Source organism: Haliotis rufescens, unplaced genomic scaffold (assembly GCF_023055435.1).
Source record: "Haliotis rufescens isolate VD_foot unplaced genomic scaffold, xgHalRufe1.0.p SCAF_14, whole genome shotgun sequence".
Classification (NCBI taxonomy): Eukaryota; Metazoa; Mollusca; class Gastropoda; order Lepetellida; family Haliotidae; genus Haliotis; species Haliotis rufescens.
The window spans coordinates 7,126,783-7,152,837 of record NW_025963824.1 but is presented as its reverse complement, the minus strand read 5'-3'; the positions used below and the strand labels follow the sequence as shown (position 1 = coordinate 7,152,837).

The 26,055-nt window shown below is 41.2% G+C and overlaps 1 protein-coding gene across 2 annotated transcripts; it reads left to right on the top strand.

Annotated features, from left to right (window-relative positions):
* The first annotated feature begins 302 nt into the window (after positions 1-302).
* Positions 303-25,623, top strand: LOC124112897 (centrosomal protein POC5-like). Of its 2 annotated transcripts, none has more exons than XM_046473077.2 (12): positions 303-415; positions 4,039-4,133; positions 5,464-5,623; positions 6,367-6,525; positions 8,958-9,148; positions 9,904-9,974; positions 10,500-10,698; positions 12,863-13,042; positions 15,579-15,744; positions 17,384-17,580; positions 23,606-23,782; positions 25,391-25,623. In XM_046473077.2, the coding sequence occupies exons 2-12, from the start codon at positions 4,056-4,058 to the stop codon at positions 25,520-25,522; spliced, it is 1,710 nt and encodes a 569-aa protein (XP_046329033.2). In that variant the 5' UTR covers positions 303-415; positions 4,039-4,055; the 3' UTR covers positions 25,523-25,623. The 2 variants fall into 2 exon arrangements, with proteins under 2 accessions (XP_046329033.2, XP_046329032.2); XM_046473076.2 differs by lacking the exon at positions 303-415 and adding an exon at positions 499-625.
* The last annotated feature ends 432 nt before the right edge of the window (positions 25,624-26,055 follow it).

The window sequence follows — 26,055 nt, the reverse complement described above, 5'->3', positions numbered from 1 at the left end:
TGGTACCTATATCTACCTACTGCCAACAAATCTTGTAATTCATCATATTCAATTAAATGTAGCTGCAAGCTTAACTGGTGATGCACCCTGAAACAATTTTGACTCAGCACAAAAGTGACGTTTTACTAAGAAATTCAATGTTGAACAACAAACAGAAAATTAATTCTGAGCTGGTTGGAAGCTCTATACATTGCTGTGAAAACCAAGATATTTGCATCTGTAAGGAGCTTGTGGAAATATGGCTTTTGGCCAATAGAAGGTCAGTTGATATCTATTGTTAACCAATCATATTGTTCGTCTTATACTAGGACCAGTTTCAAACATTGTTTACAAGATGGCGATGGTTTGATGATTTTACTGAGTCAGATTTGTGGATATTTTCTCTGACCAAGACGCAGTTGTCGCTTGTCACTCGGTGAGTAGTGTCATATTGGTATCGCAGGCGTAACAGTGTTAAAATTCCCGCCGATCTAAACCTTTGATCCCATTAATCTCCATGAAACCGATTGACAGTGCGGTAAAAATAGAACGTGTTAGAACACGAATGTACGCTTCGATAAATGTCTGCAATATTTATGAAACATTATCAGGGATACGGTTTTGTTGAAGATGGCATATTTGAACTGTAAGAGAAACATTTGCTCTTCTTGTGTTGATGGTGGTACATGTTTTTGTTAGATATGTTTTTTCATGTTTGTTATTGTGTCTGCTTGGTCTGAACAGCCGACGACAGTCGATGCATGGATAGTCTGGGATCTAGGCCGATTCTATTGAATGGGAATAAGATGTCAGTGTTGAAAAAAACAACCAACCAACCAGTGTGTTACGAACCGATTGCTTGTTGATTTAACCTTGATATGTCACAAGTGAAAACACTGTTTCACAATTATAAAATCAGCATCAGTCATGTTCATAAAATTATACTATGATTTATCAATCTTATTTATCACAACTGTTCATGTAACTAATACTGTTACCAATTATTTATGTATCAATGAAAAATTCCCAATTAACCAGTATCTATAAAAACAATTTGAAGTCCTCCGTTCCCAAATGATTTTGGACATCATCAGCAGCTGATCACCTGAGATCTGTCTGCAGAATCTGCTGTCAATGCTAGAGATGCAGTGATGTCCTGTGATGTACTCCTCCACTCTTGGGTGGTGGGCTAGCCTAGTGGTTAAAGCGTTCACTCATCACGCCGAAGACCCGGGTTCGATTGCCCACATTGGTACAAAGTGTGAAGCCCATTTCTGGTGTCCCCCACCATGATATTGCTGGAATATTGCTAAAAGTGGCGTAAAACTATACTCTTACTATCTGAAATCTACTGGTCACTAATCAGTTCTTACATATAGCTGCAATTCACTCCTTGATACCATTCTCAGAGATGTATCCAGGATTCTAGACTATGCATCTAAATGCCTCTGGCAGGCAAATTGTGAAAAAGTGAAATTGTGATTTTTTTAAAGTTTTTGTTTTCTTAAATTCAGGGGTATTTTGACGTATTTTAATATTGCGTTCAATGCAGTTATATAAAACTAAGATTTTAAAACTTCCTATTTAATGGTCCTTTTATTAATGAGATATGTGCTTTCTCATGTTCTCTACCATCTACAAATCAATAAACTTAGTTATTTTATATGTATAAAAATGACTTGGGACGTCTTTAGTTCAAATTAGGAATATCTAATCAATGCTAATGACATTTGCTGCAGACATGGGACTGCATATCATGGCATATTGGTCTCTGAGCAGGTCTGTTTAAATCCCTGCATTCTACTAAAGTCCAGAGTTCTTTCTGAGTGCAGATGAAACAATGTCATAGATTTTTAAAAAATAGAAAAGATTTTATACCGTATGGTTCCTAACCCATTTGTCATTTGAAAATGTATTTTGTCAAAAAGTATGAAATTGTAATCATGAAAGGGATGAATAAACTCAACAGTTCTTTAAAATTGTATTTTGGGGTAATACTAGATCGGGAGGGAACGTGTGTACAGCTGATAGCTGTTGCAAGCTTAGTTCAATTGTGAACACATTAAACTTGGTCTCGTCGCTATATGGCTGAAATAATGCTGATGCGACATTAAATTTTAACTCACTCCCGGCTTAGTTTATGAGAAAATACACATGGTAATCTTAATCTCTGCATATAAAACAATGCCCAGCAGAACAGGAAATACAATTTAAATGGTAACTCATGATGTCTAGTGATATTTTACCTCAAATTACACCTGTTAGTTTACCTGAATTTGCTGAAGGGATGTGATGTAATTCATTTTTGCGTATACATAATACTTGAATTTTGAAACCGCAGAAGACTCGTTTTTATTGCAATATTGGGGATTGCATATGCATTGATGATGTACTTCATCTCGGATCGCATTACAGATAATTTTATACATTAGCATCAATTTTGAAGGCTTTTAGGGGGGCATCTTATATGCAAGGTCGCTTTATAGACAGCGATACATTTTACTCAACATGCTCAACTTGGTGGTATTAGACTCATAACTCTATAAAACTACACTTTAAAAAGAAAGGTTTGTCTGTATTATAGCTGAATGGTTTGGGAACAAGGGGGTTAACTAAAAACATATCCCGATATTCTGTAATTCTGGAAGATGGAGAAACAGCAAGAAAATGTGAACACTTTCATATTCCTTTTGCAGCTGGAAAGTAATTAAACATGCTTACCGTATTCGACGTAATAAGCGCCCAGGGCGCTCTCAAAATAAGAAATAGGGGCCGCTTATCATGCTTAATAGAATATTATTTTGAGTTGAGTTTAGGCTAACGGCTTGAAATGTTTACATACGACAGATATATTTATCAAGAATTTAATTGCCCATAATTAAGGGTGATATAACACTCGAGTGCGTATTAACATGAATAAATAAGTCTTGTGTACATTGATCAATCGGAAGGGGTGCTGATTGGGATTGTTCACTAGCCAGTATATAAGCAAATATAGCCGTGGGCGCTTATTAGAGCGGGGCGCTTATTACATTGTATACGGTAATATGTTGAAATCATTTGGTTCTAAAATTAAGGGCATTATTGCTAAAAGTGAAATTACGCATCTCACTTACTGTAACAGAGCTCCAGATAAGCTGCATATCCACGTAAAATATGCATCAGAAATGCAGGCAGTAAAATAAAATCCTAGCGTAGCAAATACGCAACGAACATTACAGATACGCTACAAAAATGAAACTTGTGCGTATCATCAAAACATTGTGAAGTAACCACGCATATTTGATTATCTTAGTTTGAAATTATAAACAGGCATTCCGTCAACCTTTGCCAAACTCCACGATGACAGTTACATCCTGATCATTTGCCATCACACTTTCTTGTGGAAGTATCGTGGTATTTTTGAGTTCTATAAAGCTCTCAAACCCACACGACAGCAGTTTGCAGGGACTAGATGAATAGTGTTTTTAAATATTTAACATAAATATGTGTAAAATCTAGTGGGTAACAGAAATTTGAATACCCAGATAGAATTACTGATACCCAATGATTTTAAAATGCATGGGTAAAATACCAACAACGCCAAAAGCTTATCTGGAGCATTGATATGCTGAAATCATTTGGTTCTAAAGTTAAGGACAATAAAGCTAAACATGCTAAAAGTAAAATTACGCATCTTTCTTACTGTAAAAGAAAAGGATATACCGTATTCGACATACTAAGTGCACAGGGCGCTCTCAAAATTAGAAATAGGGGGCTCTTATTAGAATATATATTTTTGAGTTCAAAGAGCGTAAATTTTGTTGTTTATGCTGAAATGTTTATAAACGACAGATATATTTTTCTGGAATTTAATTGCCCATAATTAAGGGTGCATATAACGTATTATGCATGAATAAATAGCCTTGTGTACATTTATCAATCGGAAGGGGTGCTAATTAGGATTGTTCACTAGCCAGTATATTAACATGATTAACAAATATCGCCGTGGGTGCTTATTAGAGCGGTGCGCTTATTACGTCGAATACGGTATTCATGATTTTTCTTTTCTACTTGCAGTACTCTTATCAACAAATATGATGTCAGACAGTGGAGAAAGCCTTCCCCATCTGCCCCCCGACTCGCCAGGCAGTTCTGTGTCGTCAAGGTTACAGGTAAGTGCTGTCATATAACAGAGATACCGTAATCGACGATTTAGGTGCCCTCGGAACATTTGTAGACCAATCTGTAAGGGATCCTTCTAAGCATGCGTAAGGTTGAAAATTAAAAAATTGGTCGTTATTTTCTTGTGTGTATTACAGAAAAAAGCAGAGTAGGTGGATGTAATTGCCTAGTCACTATTATCAATAAAGCCATTAAAGTTTCATTGATGTTTAAACTGTTTGCTAGATCTCTTCCAACAAACTTAACTTTCTGTGTATCATTGTACCATGTTTACTAACACCCCCACACACACCACCCACACACACCCCAACACACCCACATATATACTTCAGTGTGAAAGACCCAGTTTTCTGAAGTTGAGAATTGTTATTTTCGCTTGACCATTGTGTATTCTTTCGCTTCCAACAGCGGCCTTCTAGTTTTGAAGAATATTTTTGTTAATTAAGGTTGATTTTGTTTTTTATCATATCTAAATGTATGATAAAGAATTTTCGTGACCCTAAATATGTTTTGATAATTTTGTTTATATTGTTGAAGAGTGTGCAAACACGGAACTACTTTTTAAGTCGCAATTACAAGGGGTGGTGAACTGTCCATGTGCATGATGTGTGTTCGATAGGAAGGATTTACATTTCAGGGTTTTACATTTGAAATGAACAAGATGAAATAATTACATTTTCCGGTAGACACCTACACAAAAAGAATATGATAAATAGGCTATTTCATACATCTAGCCTAGTTTCTCCCTTTAAGTGACGTGGCTAAAGCAGATATTTTCACGAGTGAATATCTCCTTTTCCCCTACGTCACTCGATGAGAGAAACATGATAATATATTGATATTTCACTCGACACATGAAATATTCTCTATATATCTTGGACATGTTGCCTTTATTCTGTGAATTCTGTCACAAGTATATGAGACCCGTGAAGATTCCGGGGTAGAATAGGTCTTCAGCAACCCATGCTTGCCGTTAAAGGCGACTATGCTTGTCGTAAGCGATTAACGGGATCGGGTGGTCAGGCTCGCTGACATGGTTGATGCATGTCATCGATACCAATTGTGTGGATCAATGCTCATGATGTCAATCACGGGATTGTCTGGTCCAGACTCGATTATTTACAGACCACCATCACATAGCTGGAATATTGCTGAGTGCGGCGTAAAACAACAAACAAACAAACAAACAAACAAACACAAGAATAGGTAGTTGCAGCCATTCTTGACCATGTTACCACATCAGTTTGAGTTGGGAAACAGCCACACACATCCCAGCAGTCATCTTTAAACCCGACTCACTAACCCGGCATCTCTCTTCAGGAGGAGTACGATGAGCTGCTGAAGTATGCCGTCGTCTTGCCCAACTACGACCCCAAGAAAACCCGACTGACCATCACCGACGCCCACTCCTCCTTCCCCCAGGCCCCAACCGGACGGGGCATCGCCATCAACACCCTCCCCACAAGGACCTCAGGGCAAGGTGGGTGTGGCTGTAGGCTGTCAACATTGCATATGAATAATGACATGACATTACTTATGCGGAAACGCTCCTTAGGTCTCCCAAGTACTAACAAATCAATTACATTTTTAACAAAGCATTTGATTTTTAATTGATTGGTTTACAAGACCCTATGTTCCGTATGTAACAGTCCTATAAGTTACACTTTTTTTTGTTATGGAGTAAAGCGGCTCCTAACATGAATAATTTTGGAGCCAACATTTCAGAAAACATTATCAGCTGATCACCGCAATCACGTAACACCGGAAATACCAGTCAACAAATCTGAACTGAAGTACGCAATTTAATCCTCTTATCATGATTATTATAATATCTTGTAATAAAAAAATGTTCATTGTTTATCCGGACTAATGTTTGCAATATTTTTAAAAAATTATATTCATTATTTCATTCAATAATTATTATAATGTTTACAATAATTCAGGCAAAATTGTATGCGAAGTGATCGGTAGGCTGGATTGCACAACTCACCGTTATTTACAGCAACCACGGTCAGATTACCGCTATTGACGCCTTGAAACGAACTTTAATTGTAACTAATGTGATGGCTTTGTAGACGTGACTTATATTTCACGTAGGTCAATGTCAAGGTCTTGTCTTGCAGGTTTATAAATTTAAATATCCAGCACCTACAGGTAAAATCTTCGTCTTTAAAGTAGTATTGTTTCCAAACATTGGTGTTCATCTCTGCCAAAATGTTTCAGCCGATCTTGAAATGGACAAAGGTCAACCAGAATTAGGGCTCAAGGGCATTCCAGGAGGGTCACAGGTCAGATCCAACATGCCTGACTTCGGACAGAGTCCAATCGGCTCCAGAGATGGGGACAATGTTGATGAGGATGACTTTGAACTGGAACAGCCAGGTATGTGATGACAAGAAGGATGCACGCTACTGTTTCCAGAGTATTTTAGTAAGGCTAAAACAAAAAATAGTCTTGGTTCTCAGTCACAACCCGCATCATCATAAAGTCTGCCAATGTTTTGTTTTTATATCCATTTTAAAAAAAATATTAAAATCCTTATTCCCTATTCGACGTAATAAGCGCCCCACACTAATTAGCGCCCATGGCAATATTTGCTAATATATTGGCAAGTGAACAATCCCAATTAGCATCCCTTCCGATTGATCAATGTACACAAGACTTATTCATTCGTGTATAATTCGCACTCATGTGTTATATGCACCCTTAATTATGGGCAATTAAATTCTGAAAAAATATATATGTCGTAATAAACATTTCATAAACATACAAGGTACAGTGAACTACGTTTATAACAAACATGCTTGTGACATGTTTAACGAACTGACATATTTTTCAGAACTGTTTTTTTTTTGTACTACCCATTTGCTGTATATACCATAATCGACGTAATAAGCGCCCAGGGCACTCTCAAAATTAGAAATAGGAGGCTCTTATTAGAATATTATTTTGGGGGGAAAAAACAGAGTTGAAAGATAAATTTCGTGGTTTATGCTGACACACTGAAATATTTATATGCGACAGATACATTTTTCCAGAATTTAATTGCCCATAATTAAGGTGCATATAACACACGAGTGCCTATTATACGTGAATAAATATGTCGTGTATATCTGATGGGATATATCATTTGTAACTGGTGGATATATCATTTATCACTGATGGGATATATCATTTGTAACTGGTGGATATATCATTTATCACTGATGGGATATATCATTTGTAACTGGTGGATATATCATTTATCACTGATGGGATATATCATTTGTAACTGGTGGATATATCATTTATCACTGATGGGATATATCATTTGTAGCTGGTGGATATATCATTTATCACTGATGGGATATATCATTTGTAACTGGTGGATATATCATTTAGCACTGATGGGATATATCATTTGTAACTGGTGGATATATCATTTATCGCTAATGGGATATATCGTTTGTAGCTGGTGGATATATCATTTATCACTGATGGCATATATCATTTGTAACTGGTGGATATATCATTCACCACTGATGGCATATATCATTTTTACCTGATGGCATACATCATTTGTAACTGGGGGATATATCATTTATTACTAATTGGATATATCATTTGTAGCTGTGGATATATCATTTATTGAAAATGATATATATTGTTTGTAACTGGTGGATATATCAATTGTAACTGATGGGATATATCATTTGTAACTGATGGCATATATCATTTATCCTGATTGGATATATCTTTTGTAACTAGGGGATATATCATTCGTAACTGGTGGTTATATCATTTATCACTGACAGGATATATCGAACCCCACTGCATTGTGTCATCACTCGGCTATCACAAGTCTGTATTTGTGACTCAAGACACTGCTATTCCATTAAACATGCCCACTTATACCCTCAGTTCTTAAATGAATCTTATTTGATTCCCAAACATTCGTACAGTTCGCGGGAGTTCGTCGAATCGGCGAGAAAGTTTTTGTTTGTCAAAATTGCAATTTCGTGGCTGTATCGTAATCGATTCATAATTAATTCCTATGTTCCGTAACAGCTTCACAGTCGATTCTTTTGCATTCTTGGCTATTCTTATGGATTCGTGGCCCCCAAAATTTCTTGTCCTCAACCCGAAAACATCCAGAAACAGCCACGAATGTCCCGAGTCAACTACGAATCATGCAAGAAGAATTTAGCAAGAACAACATTCGGCATATTTGTAACTAAGTCGTAGGTGATTCTAACAATTTGTGAATGATCCGTACATGAATCTTTGAATTTGTACATGTTTCTTAACCCATTCCATATTTTTCAACCAGGTTAGCCACGAAAGTTTGCATTATTGGCCGAATCATCACAAATTTTGAAAGTTTCCGATTCGGGATATTTGTGGTCGTAGTGAAAGGGGGGCATTAGGGGTAGGCCAATTCTACGTACAAACTCCTGACTCTGTGAAGTGAGGTGAGGTGAAATGGGGTTTAACGTCGCGTCCAAGATTGTTGCACTTATATAGCGACGTGTATGTACGTGTGTGTGTGTGGCTGCTTGTACTAGTCTGGACTGATGCCGATTTATAGTGCTAGCTCACTGAGATACCATGCCGCAGTTTAACACTCAGACACAGTATACTGACTCCAAGCCGACCAGTCCTTGTTTTAGCCCCTTAATGCCAAGCGCCAGACAGGGTAACAACAAGTACCATCTTTTAACGTATTTTGGTATGACGCCGACGCCGACGCTCTCCGGGCGGACGCTCTACCACTAGACCACGGAGGCGGTCTTCTGACTCTGTGAGTTTGTTTCATCTTCATCACTTTGCTGCAGACAAGTCAACTCCACGTGTGTCAAGTCAGTACTCCGCACCAAGACAGACGTACTTCCCCGACCCCGAGATGGAGAGAGAGGAGGAGCGAGTGATAGAAGAGACCGTTTATACCTCCACTGTAGATCCGGATGTTGCCCGGATGGAGAACGTTCTCGACCAGTGGACGCTTGACCTCAAAAGAAATGTGCTTGTAAGTTGGTCGGATGTTTCATATTTAAATTCACGGAATCACTTGCAATTTATTTATGATGCAATGGAATCCAGGATAATCTTTTTATTGTTCGTTATAATTGTAGTTTACTGTAATAAAAAATCAAATGCCCAAGTTTAAAATGTAATTGATTTGTCAGCATGATCACAGGCCTCAAAGTTTGAATTTATCCACTGTCTAAAATTCAGGGGTAGCCAAATGACTACCTTGAAAAATATCTTGTGGTGACTAAATTCTATTGCTACTGATCTATAGGCACAAACATATATGACAGCTGATCTTGGAAAACATGTCTGCTAATAATTGTACTCGCAAATAATTCGACACTAAAAATGTCGACAATGAACCGAAATACATAAATATTAATGTAATAACTATTTTGTTTTAGTTGACAATAATATACCTATATCATGTATATGATCTAGTAACATAAATTTACTCATTGTTTGAGTCATAAAAAACAAAAATCAAGTACAGTTTCCACTAATATACATTTTCATGTCCTGTGCATATCATAATAGTTATTTGATAAAAGATAATTTCAAATGCTTTTGGCTACCTACAATATTGGCTTGACTTCTTGATTTTACCAATGGCTACCTGGACAAAAAATACTTAAACTTTACTCACTCACACTGTGTCCTTAACCATGTTTAGAAATGCTTGTGTTTAAACACTCCCTGTTCAGCTGACCTGTAATTTCACTTTCTCATTGTGTTATTTGTGTCTTGCAGGCTGAATTTGGTCAGTCCAAGATCCGGATTGTTGAGAGGAGCAGACTGGAACTGCAGAAGGAGAGGGAAAGGTACTGAGAGCATTTGTGTTATAGGACAGCCTTTATTGTTTGCATTCGGAACTGCCCGTTTATGTTTATATGTAGCACTTTATAATCAGTGTCAGAAACCAAAGGGGCAAGGGTGGCCCACATATCAAGGCACCATGATTTGTTGTACAGAGTTGCCTTCCTTAGCTGTGCCAGGAACCTATGCTCATGGGTTCAAATCCCAGATTTGATGTGATTTGTGTTTCTTTTTGTTTGTTTGTTTGTTTGTTTGTTGTTTAATGCAGAATTCGGCATTATTTCAGCTGTATGACAGCGGTCTGTAAATAATCAAGTCCGAACCAGACAACCCAGTGATTGACATCATGAGCATCATGCCCAGAAATTCTATCCTAGGTTGGAACAGGACTTTTACAGTCAGTTAACTCCTTTGAATCGGGAAGATGGTGTTGAAATAAGCATATGAACAGAAAGACTTCCAAGGGTTTAATAAAGTTATTCCAATCTGGGCAATGAGAGCCGTTATATCTTGTCCTGTCCGTATTTAAGGTTTGTGTCGGACAAGAACCAGATGATGAATGAGATCGATAAGCTGAAGGAGCTGCTTCACACGTACGAGCAGTCCATCGAGCGGAAGGACCAGGTGATCTCCAACCTCACCCACGCCCTGCACAAACAGAGGGAGAAGTTCGACATGCTCAAGAAGTTCACCGAGTGGAAGCTCCGCCACAATGACCTGAAGCGAGAGGTGAGCATCAGGGATGTGAAATCTCTGCGGAAACGTGGAAAATCCCGTTTTTTAAAACAGTAGTCCTCGGAAAAAATCATCTTCCGCGTAAAAATTTAATAAAGTTTAAAAAAAAAATATGATCGAAAACCGGACAACCGTCGCGGATTGTCCTGTTTTCGATCAGAGCTTTCACTAGCATAGGTTTTCGGACACCATCCGTTTTCTATCACGAATACTTGCAATATAACATAGTGTGTGGTGGTACACAGAAATTGTAAATACTTAGAGCGACACGATGGCTTAAGATAAAGTTGTCTTTTAGCCTGTAAGTGAATGAGATGTTTTACAGTTGTTCATGTGATTAGTTAGAAAACTATGGATGTTTCTTTAGCATCCAAAATCCCATGACATGGGGATATATGTTGTATTAATGTCTTATGTTTGCAATGGAGTTTTGTTTTTTTCATCAAAAGGTAAGTAAGTACAAGGTAAGTTTTTTTCAATATGCTTCAACATGGGGAAAGGGTCAGACATTGCACGCTTGTGACAGTTGTCCTTGTGTCTGGGGGATGGGGGTTTAAGTTTATGGCAGTATTGCTCCCAGACCTGGCGGGTAGCCAGGTGCGCGAAAGCTATGCCCGATTTAAGTACTGATTTAACTTCGAAATTTTACTGCATCTGCCATCTTGTTTATTTGACTTATTGAATTTTGCCATTGACTTATTACATTTCTTGGTGTAAATGTTGTCCAAACTGCACGAATCATGGAATCATGAGCATCGATTTACGCAATTATGATATGATCACATTCATCAAACGATTCAGCGAGCCTGACCACCCGATCTCGCTAGTCGCCTCTTACGACAAGCATGGGTTTTGTTTGTTTGGTTTTTCTTTAACGCTGCACTCAGCAATTTCCCAGCTGTATGACCGCGGTCTGTAAATAATCAAGACTTGACCAGACAACCCAGTGATTGACATCATCAGCATCAATCCACGCAATTGGAATCGATGACATGCATCAACCAAGTCATCAACCAATCACCCGATCCCGTTAGTCGCCTCTTACGACAAGCATAGTCGTCTTTTACGACAAGCATGGGTTGCTAGAGACCTAATCTAACACGGAATCTTCACTATACCCTGGGCGTTGTGGATTATTTCGCTTACCTCAAGGAAAAGCAAAGAATTAAACAGTTAGCTAATTTAGTTTGTCTGTTGTTTGACGCCGCACTCAGCAACATTCCAGCTATATGATGTCTGTCTGTAAATATTCCAGACTGGTCCAGACAGTCCAGTGATTGACATCATGAGCATCAATCTATGTCTAGGACACATTAGTATACTGTGCAGGGTTAGAAACTAACCGTTATAGTCCACTAGTTCTTATAATGATAACTTATAGCTAAACCCTTAAAATTGGCAAGTTGCTAGTCCTCATGATACCTTAACTGTCGGACGGACTGACAAGGACTATAGGACTAGTGCCAATTTCTAACACTGCTGGGACTGAGTTGGGTATCCATGTTAAAACTGCAGCATGGTATCTAAGTGGGCTCGTACAATACAACCGTCATTCGTCCATGCACTCAATGGAATATTGTTGAAAGCATTGAAAACCCTATTCCACCTCACCTGTCAAGAGTACAGTTCACCACAGCTTACTCTTGTTCAATCTCATTAAAATCAGATCAAAGTTTTAACTTCCGCTAAACAAAGATCTGAGGACATCCCATTACGGGTCACGTCAGAACAACCTTTTGCGAATTTTGACCGAGCAATGAAATGTAATCCACATTAGCCAATCAGAAGGCAGCTTTCTTGAGCTTTACGACACCAGTTTCAAACTGGCGACTACGCTTCGAAACATATTTTGACGTATTCTCAGTTAAAAATTTTAAAACTGATAAGAAGAACATTCTGGAATGGCTTATAGATGGCCTAGATTGTATGGATATAATCATAAAACCCGTAACTGTCGTGCGGAATACCCCGTGTTAAAAAAATATCGTGGTTGCATGATTAGAAAACACATTCCGACTGTCACTTTCATGATCTGGTAAGCAACGCTCTGATTGGTTGGATGAAAGGTAGTTCTGACGTGACCCTTAATGGGATATTTGTTTAGCGATAGCCAGAACTAAGATCTGGTTATAATGAGATTGACTCGCTCCCATTTCAGGCATTTGCCAGTAACCTGGCCAGGAAGCACTACGAGAGAAGTCTGTCGGCTAAGGTATGGGCAGCCTGGCACTCAGTCATAGAAACAAAGTGGCGTCATCGCGTGGAGAAGGCGTGTCAGTCCAAGGCGCAGGACGTGTGTCTGCAACTCACCAATGAATACGAAGCCAAAATCAGACAGGTTAGTGGTCAATGGCGCAGAGTTCCTTGGGACAATTGCAGTAGTTTCTAATACAAATGATTCTTGTTTTTTAGGTTCTATGTCTTTTTGTATCCTTGTAGTTTTGTGTCCCAATAGGGTCGTTACTCTCAGATTGTTTCATTCCCCGGAATGCTTACTGTATAGAATCATATATTTGTTCTTTACAATTATGCAGATATAGTTGCATAATAAACTTACATTGATTTATTATAAATTATTGGTTGGTTGGTTGGTTTGTTGTTTTATGCCGCACTCAGCAATATTCCAGCTATATGAAGGCGGTCTGTAAATAATCGAGTCTGGACCAGACAATCCAGTGATTGATATCATGAGCATCGATCCAAGCAATTGGGATCGACGCCATGCACCAACTAAGTCAGCGAGCCTGACCACCCGATCCCGTTAGTCGCCTTTTACGACAAGCATAGTCACCTTTTACGGCCAGTACGGGTTGCTGAAGACCTATTCTACCCCGGGTCTTCACGGGTCTATGAATTATTGGAGGCAAGTTCAATGTTAAATATGTTACTACTAGTATCTGCCTACTAGAACATGATAGATACTGTTCCTTTTTTTGCTAATGGTAACAGGGTTAAAAAGGCCTTGATTCTTAAGGTCCCTCTGGAAAAGCCTTGATTTCTTTGTGTTATTCTTGAAAAGCCTTGAAAATCAACAAAATACTTTGAAAAGCCTTGAATTTGTACAAAATGACATATTTACTTAATAAAAGTGCCAAAGGGCCCAAAAATATGTACCAAGGATGTTTAAGTGAGATTTATGACAGTGATAAATTTGTGTGCCAAACATCCTAGATAATTCACGACAGACTTTCTATTTTTTTGTTGGGTTAAAAATAAATCTTGTGATTGTCATACTGCTTTTTTTGTCTTTGGTCTAATGTTTGGTATGCTTATGTATAGTATGCCAGATTTAATAAAATATTGACTGACTGAGACTAATAACCTAACTAAAAAAGCTTTGAAAATAACAGTGGGCAGCCTTGAAAAGCCTTGAAAAGACCTTGAATTTTGGTGTTCCATATCTGTAGGAAGTTTGTGTTACTGTTAACATTATATGAATCTCTTGGTATTTTGTACTCAAACAAGGACATATATTATCAGGTGCTATCCGAAATTCTATCCTTGAAAAAGGCCTTATTCCGAACAACTTGGTTACAAAACGACACAATGGAAAACAAAAATACCCGATTACAAAATGGTACAAGGGATATAAAACCTGACCTGTTAACCATTTTAACCTAAATGTGTATTGGTTTATGTTATTACCCATAGGGTTAGAAATAAATGAGTTAAAAAAATCGTATGTGCACCAGTTCCATCCATTATGACTTCACGCACACCAATGTATTGTTTACGTCATGTGGACGGCATTGTTGACGTCACTCAAATCATATTGTGGACGGTGGTCGTGATAAGTGCATTTTGTTAAAGGGGAGCTCAAAATGATAAAGAAATAATGGGTAGTAAAGAAATCGTCAGTCGCTTTTGTGTCATCCTGATTTTACGAAACACGCTCTCGCTCGGGAAATACAAGAATCTGACACTCATTTCGTAAAATCAGTATGTCACACATGCTCGTATCATAATCTCTACGTGTAAACTTCAGTCAACAGCTTTACTTGCCCGCATGTTAAGAGAGAGATGTATGAGCCAGTTCACTTGGTCCAAGTGTGGGGACCCTCGCTAATACCTCGTTGGGGTTCAGGCTGACAACTGTACCCAGAAAACCTGACAGCAACTGTCTGAACACTGGCTATATTTCTTATCCGAACAGAAATATCAGAATAATCTGACATACATGCCACAATGTTATTAGCTCTGTGCCAAAATCCAAACTTGTCATCTTCCCGAGGCAAGGGAATTAACTGACTATAAAAGTCCAGTTTCCACCTTTGCCGAACTAGGCTGGAATTCCTGGGATCGATTGTAGCGCCACCAGTGGTTATTTGAGTTATGTCCTTTCTATGCCTCTCCTATGGACCAATCAGATTCCACCTCTCGTATCACTTGCGTTTGTTTCAAACAAAAAGGCGGCACCCAGACAAGACGATCTGATTGACTATCAAGATCTATATTGTGATAAAACGGGTCTTACATCACGAAGTGCATCAAATCACGTAAGCACCTTGATTAAAAACTTGAAAAGATTTAGAAAATATCTGTTGACAACGAGTTGGCGATGCACATGCTTTGCAAATCCTGCAATCAACTGAACTCTGCATGACACTTTTCCAACCTGATTTCGATTTCAGTTTGCGATTTTGATTGGACTATGCATAGACTCTTTAGTCCAGCCAAAATGTAACTCCATAATACCAGCCTAGTTCGGCAAGGGCAGAAACTGGACTTTTACAGTCAGTTAACTCCCTTGCCTCTTGAAGATGAAACTTGTTTGTATCCAGTGGGAATTGCAGTGGATATTATTTTCAACTTTAACGTGTAAGGATGCAATATCAAGTTAAGACTTGTGAGGTGCAGTGTTGCTTCACTTGCAGCTGAACGAGGAGCTGGAGGCTGCACATGTAAAGATCGGGCGGATGAACGTGGAGCGGGAGCACTATGAGGAGGCAATGAAGAAGGCGTTCATGAGAGGAGTGTGTGCCCTCAACCTGGAGGCCATGACCATGTTCCACGGGGAGGAGGAGGGGGAGGAGGGACAAGGTAGACCTCACACACACACACACACACACACACACACACACACACACACACACACACACACACACACACACACACACACACACACACACACACACACACACACACACACATCACACACACACACACACACACATACACACACACACACACACACACCTAACACATCACATACACACACACACCACACCACACACATCATATATACACACCACACACACACCACACACACACACATCACACACACCACACACACACACACACACACACACACACACACACACACACACACACACACACAACCTGGAGGCCATGACCATGTTCCACGGGGATGAGGGACAAGGTAGACCTCACTCACACACACACACACACACACACACACACACACCACACACCACACACATCACATACACATCACATACACACACACACACATCACACACACACACACCACACACACACACAACCTGGAGGCCATGACCATATTCCACGGGGAGGAGGGACAAGGTAGACCTCACTCACACACACACACACACACACACACACACACACACACACACACACACACACACACACACACACACACACACATCACATACACATCACACACACACATCACACACACACACACACACACACATCACACACACACACACACACACACACATCACACACACACACACACACACACACACACACACACACACACACACACACACATACCACACACACACCACACACACACGCAGTTATCCAACCAGGGGTAGAAACTAACATTTTTAGTCCACTAAGCCTTATAATGATAGCGTAAAGCCAAACCCTTATAAACTGCCAATTTCTACTTGTCCTTATGACACCTTAACTATTGGGCAGTTTGGTAAGGACTACAGGACTAGTGCCAATTTCTAACGCTGCCAACATTGGTTACTTTGATGTGTAAATTAAATATATATTGTCACGCAACTTACTGTCACAGTTGGAGTAGCATATCTATACAATACTTGCATAAGTCATTCGTCACCACTTGCCCCTTTCCGTAACCTGCAAGAAGATTCGTCCCCCTATCGATGAATGTTATGTGCGAAAATACGACAAACCAATCAGAATGCGCGTATGATTTCAAGTTCTTCGTCAAAGAATACCACAGAAATAATTTTTGATTTTGCATATGTCTTGCTTCTAAAAATATACCAAAGACACAGTTAAATGTGTTCAATCATACTGTATAATTACGCACCTCCAGATGTGCTTTAATTGCTTCTGAAATATATATAATATATGGGTAAATATATGTGAACCATTACGCAACGAGTGGACAATTGTTTTAGGTATGCCTGTTAGCGCTAAGACAGAACCTGGTCGCAAAAATGGACATGAGAGGGGCACGAGTCGCTATTCGGCTTGTCCCGGAATAACACGAGTTGGTCACGAATGTTGCATTAGTGCGTTCTATTCTTATTTCTGAAAAAGCGTGTTTGTTTACAAACAAGAGAAACGTCTGGTAATGTGATATGCAAATTAGCCTGTTGCAGTGGTGTTATGCTAAATCACCACTGCACCGAAGTGTGTGTGTGTGTCTCTCTCTCTCTCTCTCTCTCTCTCTCTCTCTCTCTCTCTCACCATGATTTTGGTTTGTTTTCAGCTTCTACTGGGAAGCGTGTTTCCCCTGATGATATAGCAGACAATCTGGACAGTTATGCCCTGGACAAAGCTTACGGTCACTCCAAGACAATACCGCAGGAGGCTGTCTACATGTCTAAACCGTCCGACCCCGCCCCGCCTCGTATAGTCACCAGCCAGGGGTCACGTACATCAACAGTGTCACAGCCTAGATCAAGTGTGAGTAGGTCTATATCATGTCTCCCACCCCGCCTCGTATAGTCACCAGCCAGGGGTCACGTACATCAACAGTGTCACAGCCTAGATCAAGTGTGAGTAGGTCTATATCATGTCTCCCACCCCACCTCGTATAGTCACCAGCCAGGGGTCACGTACATCAACAGTGTCACAGCCTAGATCAAGTGTGAGTAGGTCTATATCATGTCTCCCACCCCGCCTCGTATAGTCACCAGCCAGGGGTCTCGTACATCAACAGTGTCACAGCCTAGATCAAGTGTGAGTAGGTCTATATCATGTCTCCCACCCCGCCTCGTATAGTCACCAGCCAGGGGTCACGTACATCAACAGTGTCACAGCCTAGATCAAGTGTGAGTAGGTCTATATCATGTCTCCCACCCCACCTCGTATAGTCACCAGCCAGGGGTCACGTACATCAACAGTGTCACAGCCTAGATCAAGTGTGAGTAGGTCTATATCATGTCTCCCACCCCACCTCGTATAGTCACCAGCCAGGGGTCACGTACATCAACAGTGTCACAGCCTAGATCAAGTGTGAGTAGGTCTATATCATGTCTCCCACCCTTAACTCGTATAGTCACCAGCCAGGGGTCACGTACATCAACAGTGTCACAGCCTAGATCAAGTGTGAGTAGGTCTATATCATGTCTCCCACCCCGCCTCGTATAGTCACCAGCAAGGGGTCACGTACATCAACAGTGTCACAGCCTAGATCAAGTGTGAGTAGGTCTATATCATGTCTCCCACCCCGCCTCGTATAGTCACCAGCCAGGGATCACGTACATCAACAGTGTCACAGCCTAGATCAAGTGTGAGTAGGTCTATATCATGTCTCCCACCCCGCCTCGTATAGTCACCAGCAAGGGGTCACGTACATCAACAGTGTCACAGCCTAGATCAAGTGTGAGTAGGTCTATATCATGTCTCCCACCCCGCCTCGTATAGTCACCAGCCAGGGATCACGTACATCAACAGTGTCACAGCCTAGATCAAGTACCAATTAGTTTGTTGTTTAACGCCACACTCAGCAATATTCCAGCTATATGACGGTGGTTTGTAAATAATCAAGTCTGGACAAGACAATCCAGTGATCAATGCCATGAGCATCGATCCACACAATTCGGATACGATGACATGTGTCAACCAAGTCAGCGACCCTGACCACCCGATCCTGTAAGTCGCCTCTTACGACAAGCATAGTCGTCTTTTACGGCAAGCATGGGTTGCTGAAGATCTATTCTACCTCATGTTTGGATGAGTCGGAGCGTTATCTATTAACAGCATTTCTAATTCTCTGTCTACGCATCTATCTATTCAAGTCGTTCAGCCAATCAGAAAAAATCTGGGAATTTATCAAAGCCCTCCGATTTGCCATCCACATAACTTGGAGTCACTCTCCTACCCAGAGTTCCATGCGGCCGGCAGCCAGCTGGCATAGTACCTCTGCCACAGGCCAGCGCCATGTGACGATTCGTCACATCTTTCACAGTCCATTCAAGATATTGCATATGCTTTTCATCCGTTTCATGTTTGACAAGTCTACACATTTTCATAAACAAATGTCAAAGAATGGTTAACTTTCATTGAGAAAGTATGCAAATACGTAAAAATCTACTTGTTTTTGCCTAGTTATCCTATGTTTACACTGGTTGTACGGCTCCACGTGCTGTCATCGAAGCCCAACGGAGAGCTAGCGACACGGTCACTTTGATGCATAAATATATATTGTCATGCAACTCACTGTCGCAGTTGTAGTAGCATATCTATATAGTTATGCAAAACAATATGTAAAGCGCCCCCAAATACTTGCATTAGTCCATTCTATACTGATTTCTGAAAAAGCGCGTTTGTTTACAAACAAGAGAAAAGTCCGGTCACATGATATGCAAATTAGCCTGTGGCAGTGGTGTTATGCTGAGTCACCACTGCGACGGAGTGTGAACTTGGAGCGTCTCTGTAACTTGGAGCGTCTAACTTGGAGCGTCTCTGTAACTTGGAGCGTCTCTGTAACTTGGAGTGTCTCTGTAATTTGGAGCGTCTCTGTAACTTGGTGTGTCTCTGTAACTTGGAGCGTCTCTGTAACTTGGAGTGTCTCTGTAACTTGGAGCGTCTCTGTAACTTGGAGTGTCTCTGTAACTTGGAGTGTCTCTGTAACTTGGAGCGTCTCTGTAACTTGAGCGTCTCTGTAACTTGGAGTGTCTCTGTAACTTGGAGCGTCTCTGTAACTTGGAGCGTCTAACTTGGAGTGTCTCTGTTACTTGGAGTGTCTCTGTAACTTGGAGCGTCTCTGTAACTTGGTGTGTCTCTGTAACTTGGAGTGTCTCTGTAACTTGGAGTGTCTCTGTAACTTGGAGTGTCTCTGTAACTTTGAGTGTCTCTGTAACTTGGAGTGTCTCTGTAACTTGAAGCGTCTCTGTAACTTGGAGTGTCTCTGTAACTTGGTGTGTCTCTGTAACTTGGAGTGTCTCTGTAACTTGGAGTGTCTCTGTAACTTGGAGCATCTCTGTAACTTGGAGTGTCTCTGTAACTTGGAGTGTCTCTGTAACTTGGAGTGTCTCTGTAACTTGGTGTGTCTCTGTAACTTGGTGTGTCTCTGTAACTTGGTGTGTCTCTGTAACTTGGAGCGTCTCTGTAACTTGAGCGTCTCTGTAACTTGGAGTGTCTCTGTAACTTGGAGCGTCTCTGTAACTTGGAGCGTCTAACTTGGAGCGTCGCTGTAACTTGGAGTGTCTCTGTAACTTGGAGTGTCTCTGTAACTTGGAGTGTCTCTGTAACTTGGTGTGTCTCTGTAACTTGGAGTGTTTCTGTAACTTGGAGCGTCTCTGTAACTTGGAGCGTCTCTGTAACTTGGAGCGTCGCTGTAACTTGGAGCGTCTCTGTAACTTGGAGCGTCTCTGTAACTTGGTGTGTCTCTGTAACTTGGAGCGTCGCTGTAACTTGGAGTGTCTCTGTAACTTGGAGCGTCTCTGTAACTTGGAGCGTCTCTGTAACTTGAGCGTCTCTGTAACTTGGTGTGTCTCTGTAACTTGGTGTGTCTCTGTAACTTGGAGCGTCTAACTTGGAGCGTCTCTGTAACTTGGTGTGTCTCTGTAACTTGGAGTGTCTCTGTAACTTGGTGTGTCTCTGTAACTTGGAGTGTCTCTGTAACTTGGAGTGTCTGTAACTTGGTGTGTCTCTGTAACTCTGAGTGTCTCTGTAACTTGGAGCGTCTCTGTAACTTGGAGTGTCTCTGTAACTTGGAGCGTCGCTGTAACTTGGAGTGTCTCTGTAACTTGGAGTGTCTGTAACTTGGTGTGTCTCTGTAACTTGGAGTGTCTCTGTAACTTGGTGTGTCTCTGTAACTTGGAGCGTCTCTGTAACTTGGAGCGTCTCTGTAACTTGGAGCGTCGCTGTAACTTGGAGCGTCTCTGTAACTTGGAGCGTCTCTGTAACTTGGTGTGTCTCTGTAACTTGGAGCGTCGCTGTAACTTGGAGTGTCTCTGTAACTTGGAGCGTCTCTGTAACTTGGAGCGTCTCTGTAACTTGAGCGTCTCTGTAACTTGGTGTGTCTCTGTAACTTGGTGTGTCTCTGTAACTTGGAGCGTCTAACTTGGAGCGTCTCTGTAACTTGGTGTGTCTCTGTAACTTGGAGTGTCTCTGTAACTTGGTGTGTCTCTGTAACTTGGAGTGTCTCTGTAACTTGGAGTGTCTGTAACTTGGTGTGTCTCTGTAACTTGGAGTGTCTCTGTAACTTGGAGCGTCTCTGTAACTTGGAGTGTCTCTGTAACTTGGAGCGTCGCTGTAACTTGGAGTGTCTCTGTAACTTGGAGTGTCTGTAACTTGGTGTGTCTCTGTAACTTGGAGTGTCTCTGTAACTTGGTGTGTCTCTGTAACTTGGAGTGTCTCTGTAACTTGGAGTGTCTCTGTAACTTGGTGTGTCTCTGTAACTTGGAGTGTCTCTGTAACTTGGTGTGTCTCTGTAACTTGGAGTGTCTCTGTAACTTAGTGTCTCTGTAACTTGGAGTGTCTCTGTAACTTGGTGTGTCTCTGTAACTTGGAGCGTCTCTGTAACTTGGTGTGTCTCTGTAACTGGGAGTGTCTGTAACTTGGTGTCTCTGTAACTTGGAGCGTCTCTGTAACTTGGTGTGTCTCTGTAACTTGGTGTGTCTCTGTAACTTGGAGCGTCTCTGTAACTTGGAGCGTCTCTGTAACTTGGAGCGTCTCTGTAATTTGGAGTGTCTCTGTAACTTGGAGTGTCTCTGTAACTTGGTGTGTCTCTGTAACTTGGAGTGTCTCTGTAACTTGGTGTGTCTCTGTTACTTGGAGTGTCTCTGTAACTTGGTGTCTCTGTAACTTGGAGTGTCTCTGTAACTTGGAGTGTCTGTAACTTGGAGTGTCTCTGTAACTTGGTGTGTCTCTGTAACTTGGAGTGTCTCTGTAACTTGGAGCGTCTCTGTAACTTGGAGTGTCTCTGTAACTTGGAGTGTCTCTGTAACTTGGAGTGTCTCTGTAACTTGGAGCGTCTCTGTAACTTGGTGTGTCTCTGTAACTTGGAGTGTCTGTAACTTGGTGTGTCTCTGTAACTTGGAGCGTCTCTGTAACTTGGTGTGTCTCTGTAACTTGGAGTGTCTCTGTAACTTGGAGTGTCTCTGTAACTTGGAGTGTTTGATAATGGCAAGCTGTGTTTACCATCATTAATTGACACGCTGATGACACTGAGTTAGTCTAACTAGGCTGAGTTTCTCATTAACAGGAGAGCAAAATAGTAATCAGACAACAAAGTGTTAAGATCAATAGGATTACATGCAGAATGAGAGAGGCCACTAATGGGATCGGGTGCTCAGGCTCGCTGACTTGGTTGATGCATGTCATCGTATCCCAATTGCGTGGATCGATGCCCATGATGTCAATCACTGGATTGTCTAGTCCAGACTCGATTATTTACAGACCACCGTCATATAGCTGGAATATTGATGAGTGCGGCGTTAAACAACAAACCAACAAACAAACAAAACATGCATGATTAGCATTGTTGTTTTAGCCGACAATGATTGAGCTTATTTCAAAGTGAGAGAACGTCTGGTTTGGTCCAGGCCGATTAAGACGGCTTAATTTCGATAGTAAATTGGTTGTTGGGACTGTAATTATCGTCCGAATGTAAAAGTTTATAAATGAGTTGTAGGTCACTGTGAGTAATGATAATTTATTAAGGAACTGGGGGGATCGGAGGACGGATAATCTGAAATCGCGAGAACCAAGGGATAGGATCCAGTGGGTAGTGTAGTTTTACTGAAATGTGAGCCCTGGACCCACTTGCACAAAACGATCTTAGCGCTAAGGTGATCGTAAGTCCCATACTTTAACATAGGCTTACGGTCATCATAGCGCTAAGATCGCTTTGTGCAAGTGGGTCCAGGGCCCCGTTCCTCAAAGAGATCTTAGCGCTAAGGTGATTGTAAGTCCCATACTTTAACATAGGCTTACGGTCATCGTAGCGCTAAGATCGCTTTGAGGAACGGGGCCCTGAACCCACTTACACAAAACCATCTTAGCGCTAAGGTGATCGTAAGTCCCATACTTTAACATAGGCTTACGGTCATCGTAGCGCTAAGATCGCTTTGAGGAACGGGGCCCTGGACCCACTTGCACAAAACGATCTTAGCGCTAAGGTGATCGTAAGTCCCATACTTTAACATAGGCTTACGGTCATCGTAGCGCTAAGATCTGTTTGAGGAACGGGGCCCTGGACCCACATGCACAAAGCGATCTTAGCGCAAAGACTATCGTAAGCCTATGTTAAAGAATGGGAGTTACGATCATCTTAGCGCTTTGTGCAAGTGGACCCTGGAGATGTAGAGGATAAAGCTCTAAGGGCACACTTAAGCATGAGCTCTATGGTCGTGTGGAAAGACTGTTGCAGTCAGGGCATAGAACAATGTCCAATGATCCCTCAGTCCTTGATGCATGGTAGGTGAGTTTAATCTACCTGACAATGTATCTGGTAGTCAGTTCCAGTGTTTCCTTGTAGGTGTCATCTCGTCCCACCAGCGCCACATCATCTTCACATCGCGGCAAGGTCATCACTGCTAAGGTCACTGCCAAGGTCGATTCGGGAAAGTCAACTCGTGGTCAGACAGCATCAGGCGCCACCTTAGCTCCTCCCATGGCATCTGTCATCGTTGAGAGGCATCAGCCTGTCACCAAGGTAACTGATGAACAGATTCAAATGTCATTAATAACCAGTGTTAAAAATATTTTGAAAACCCAACAGGTCAGTCGGGCAGGTGACCCATAAGTGTTGCCTACCATCTCTCAGAGGGCAACAAAGCACCAGCTTTGGCGCCACCAGCAACGGAGAAGAGTCCTCTTCTCAGACGAGAGCCGTTACTGTATCTCAACAGCAGATGGCAGAGAGAGTCTGGTGACGCCGTGGGGAACATAATTTGGATGCTTGTGTTGTTGAGAGAGACTCGTGGGCAGGTCCGAGTGTCATGGTGTGGGGTGGAATTGGTCTTGCACAGAGGGTCGGCCCTGTGGTCTTCCAGAACATCGGTCCAGGGAAAGGCAATGGTGTTACAGCATCTCTGTACATTGATCAAGTCTTGAGCCCACACGCCATACCTTATTTGGCACGTCACCACAACCACGAGTTTCAGCATGATAACGCCCGTGCCCACACTGCGAGGCAACAAGAGACTTCCTCCAGCAGAATGGCATCAGAACCATGCAGTGGCCTGCACTCAATCCTGATTTAAATCCCATTGGGCACCTGTGGGACGAGATTCAAAGACGGCTGAATGACGTCCGATCAAGGCCGAAAACAGCAGCTGAACTGCATCAGGCGTTCCTTAGAGTGTGGGCTCAAGTGCCTATGGCCTTCATCAACCGCCTCATCCATTCCATGTATCGACATTGCATGGCAGTCATCAATGCACATGGCGGACACACGAGATACTGACTTATGATGCCATTTTCTCAGAGACTAGTGTTGTGTTTCACTTTAAGAACATCTGACACTTTTATTTCAATCTTGATGATCAGTTTTGCAAGTTTCATCTTTTTAATATGTCTTGAAGTATGTTTACAGTGTTTGGACAAATAAGATTTCTCATAAATCTATCCATGGTGATGTTTCTTTTGCAGTTCAGTATACATGATAAAACTGAATATGTAAGTAGTCATACATTTATCTGCCAGTCAGGCAGGTGAAGGAAAATTTCATGCAGCCCAAGAGAAAAGTTATCAGTGAGTTCGGGCACTGGTTATCACCAACCCTGAAATTCAGAACTCTGGAAAAAATTACTTCTTTTCCCTTACTAGCCAGATAATTATACTTATGAAGAAAAGTCACAAACTGTTTCCCTGCCTGAGGTAGTTGGTCCATGCTGTATGACCTGTAATTGTTTGCACAAATAATATCATATCTTTAACCATGGGGACCTAAGGAAAATAAAGGAAGACTTAAGGACAAAAAGGGTTGATCGTTCATGCCTTGTGGGTGGATAGTTTTCAGATCAAATATCCAATTAAGTTCCGTTTCGCCCCGATTATGTTTCTAGGTTTGTCAGCACCGTACCCGTGCTCATGGGTTTCACCGAAGTGGTAAATGTCTGAGACCTGCATCACTTCGGGCTTTCCTCCCACATTAAGCTGACACGCCGCGATATAACTGGAATACTGTTAAAAGTGGCATTAAACCCAACACACTCACTCACTGTAACCTGAATCCCGGGAGCCCCTATCGATGACTAGGGATGAATATCTGTTTTTGTTTCCTTGAAAGTTTAATGTTTAAATTTGTCGTTTTTTTCAGCAAACAATTGGGAAAGCAGCAGCCAGCAAGTTCCCATCACAGCAAGGAGGTCAGATCTTCAAGAGGTTAGCAGGTCAAGGGTCACCGGTCGTGCTCTCACCACACATCCAGTCGGTCAAGGTCGTGGACTGACACTGGAGAATGTACAAGCGAAACGGCTGTGCTGAGATAAATTCACAGAACTGGACAGTGAAAGTGATTGTGATGACTTTGACAATACAGCTTAAAAGATTGGTTCATCTTATATGCACAACAAACAATTTTGTCATGAAGCATGATTTGATTTGTGGTCACTTCAAGTCATTTTCTTCAATTTTCAAGATGCTGCACATTGCATCAGATCTGAAGACTTTGTTTTAATTCGAATATACAGAAATGATGAGGAACTCTAGCACAGGTCTGATATTGATGACATTAACATGAGATTTCCAGGAATCGCCAATTCTACAGGTTTTTCCTTTCAGAAATACAGCATTACATTCCAGATATCACAGAAATACTTATGGTTGCGTATTTGTTAAGGTAATGTTGAACATGTCGTTCTCAAGTATATTACCGGTAGAAATAGACACAGTAAACAATCTTGTCTGGTTCAAGCAGGATTAGGTACAAATTAGGGACTATTGATAATCGATTTCCACTCATCTTTAAAGAAACAAATTTGT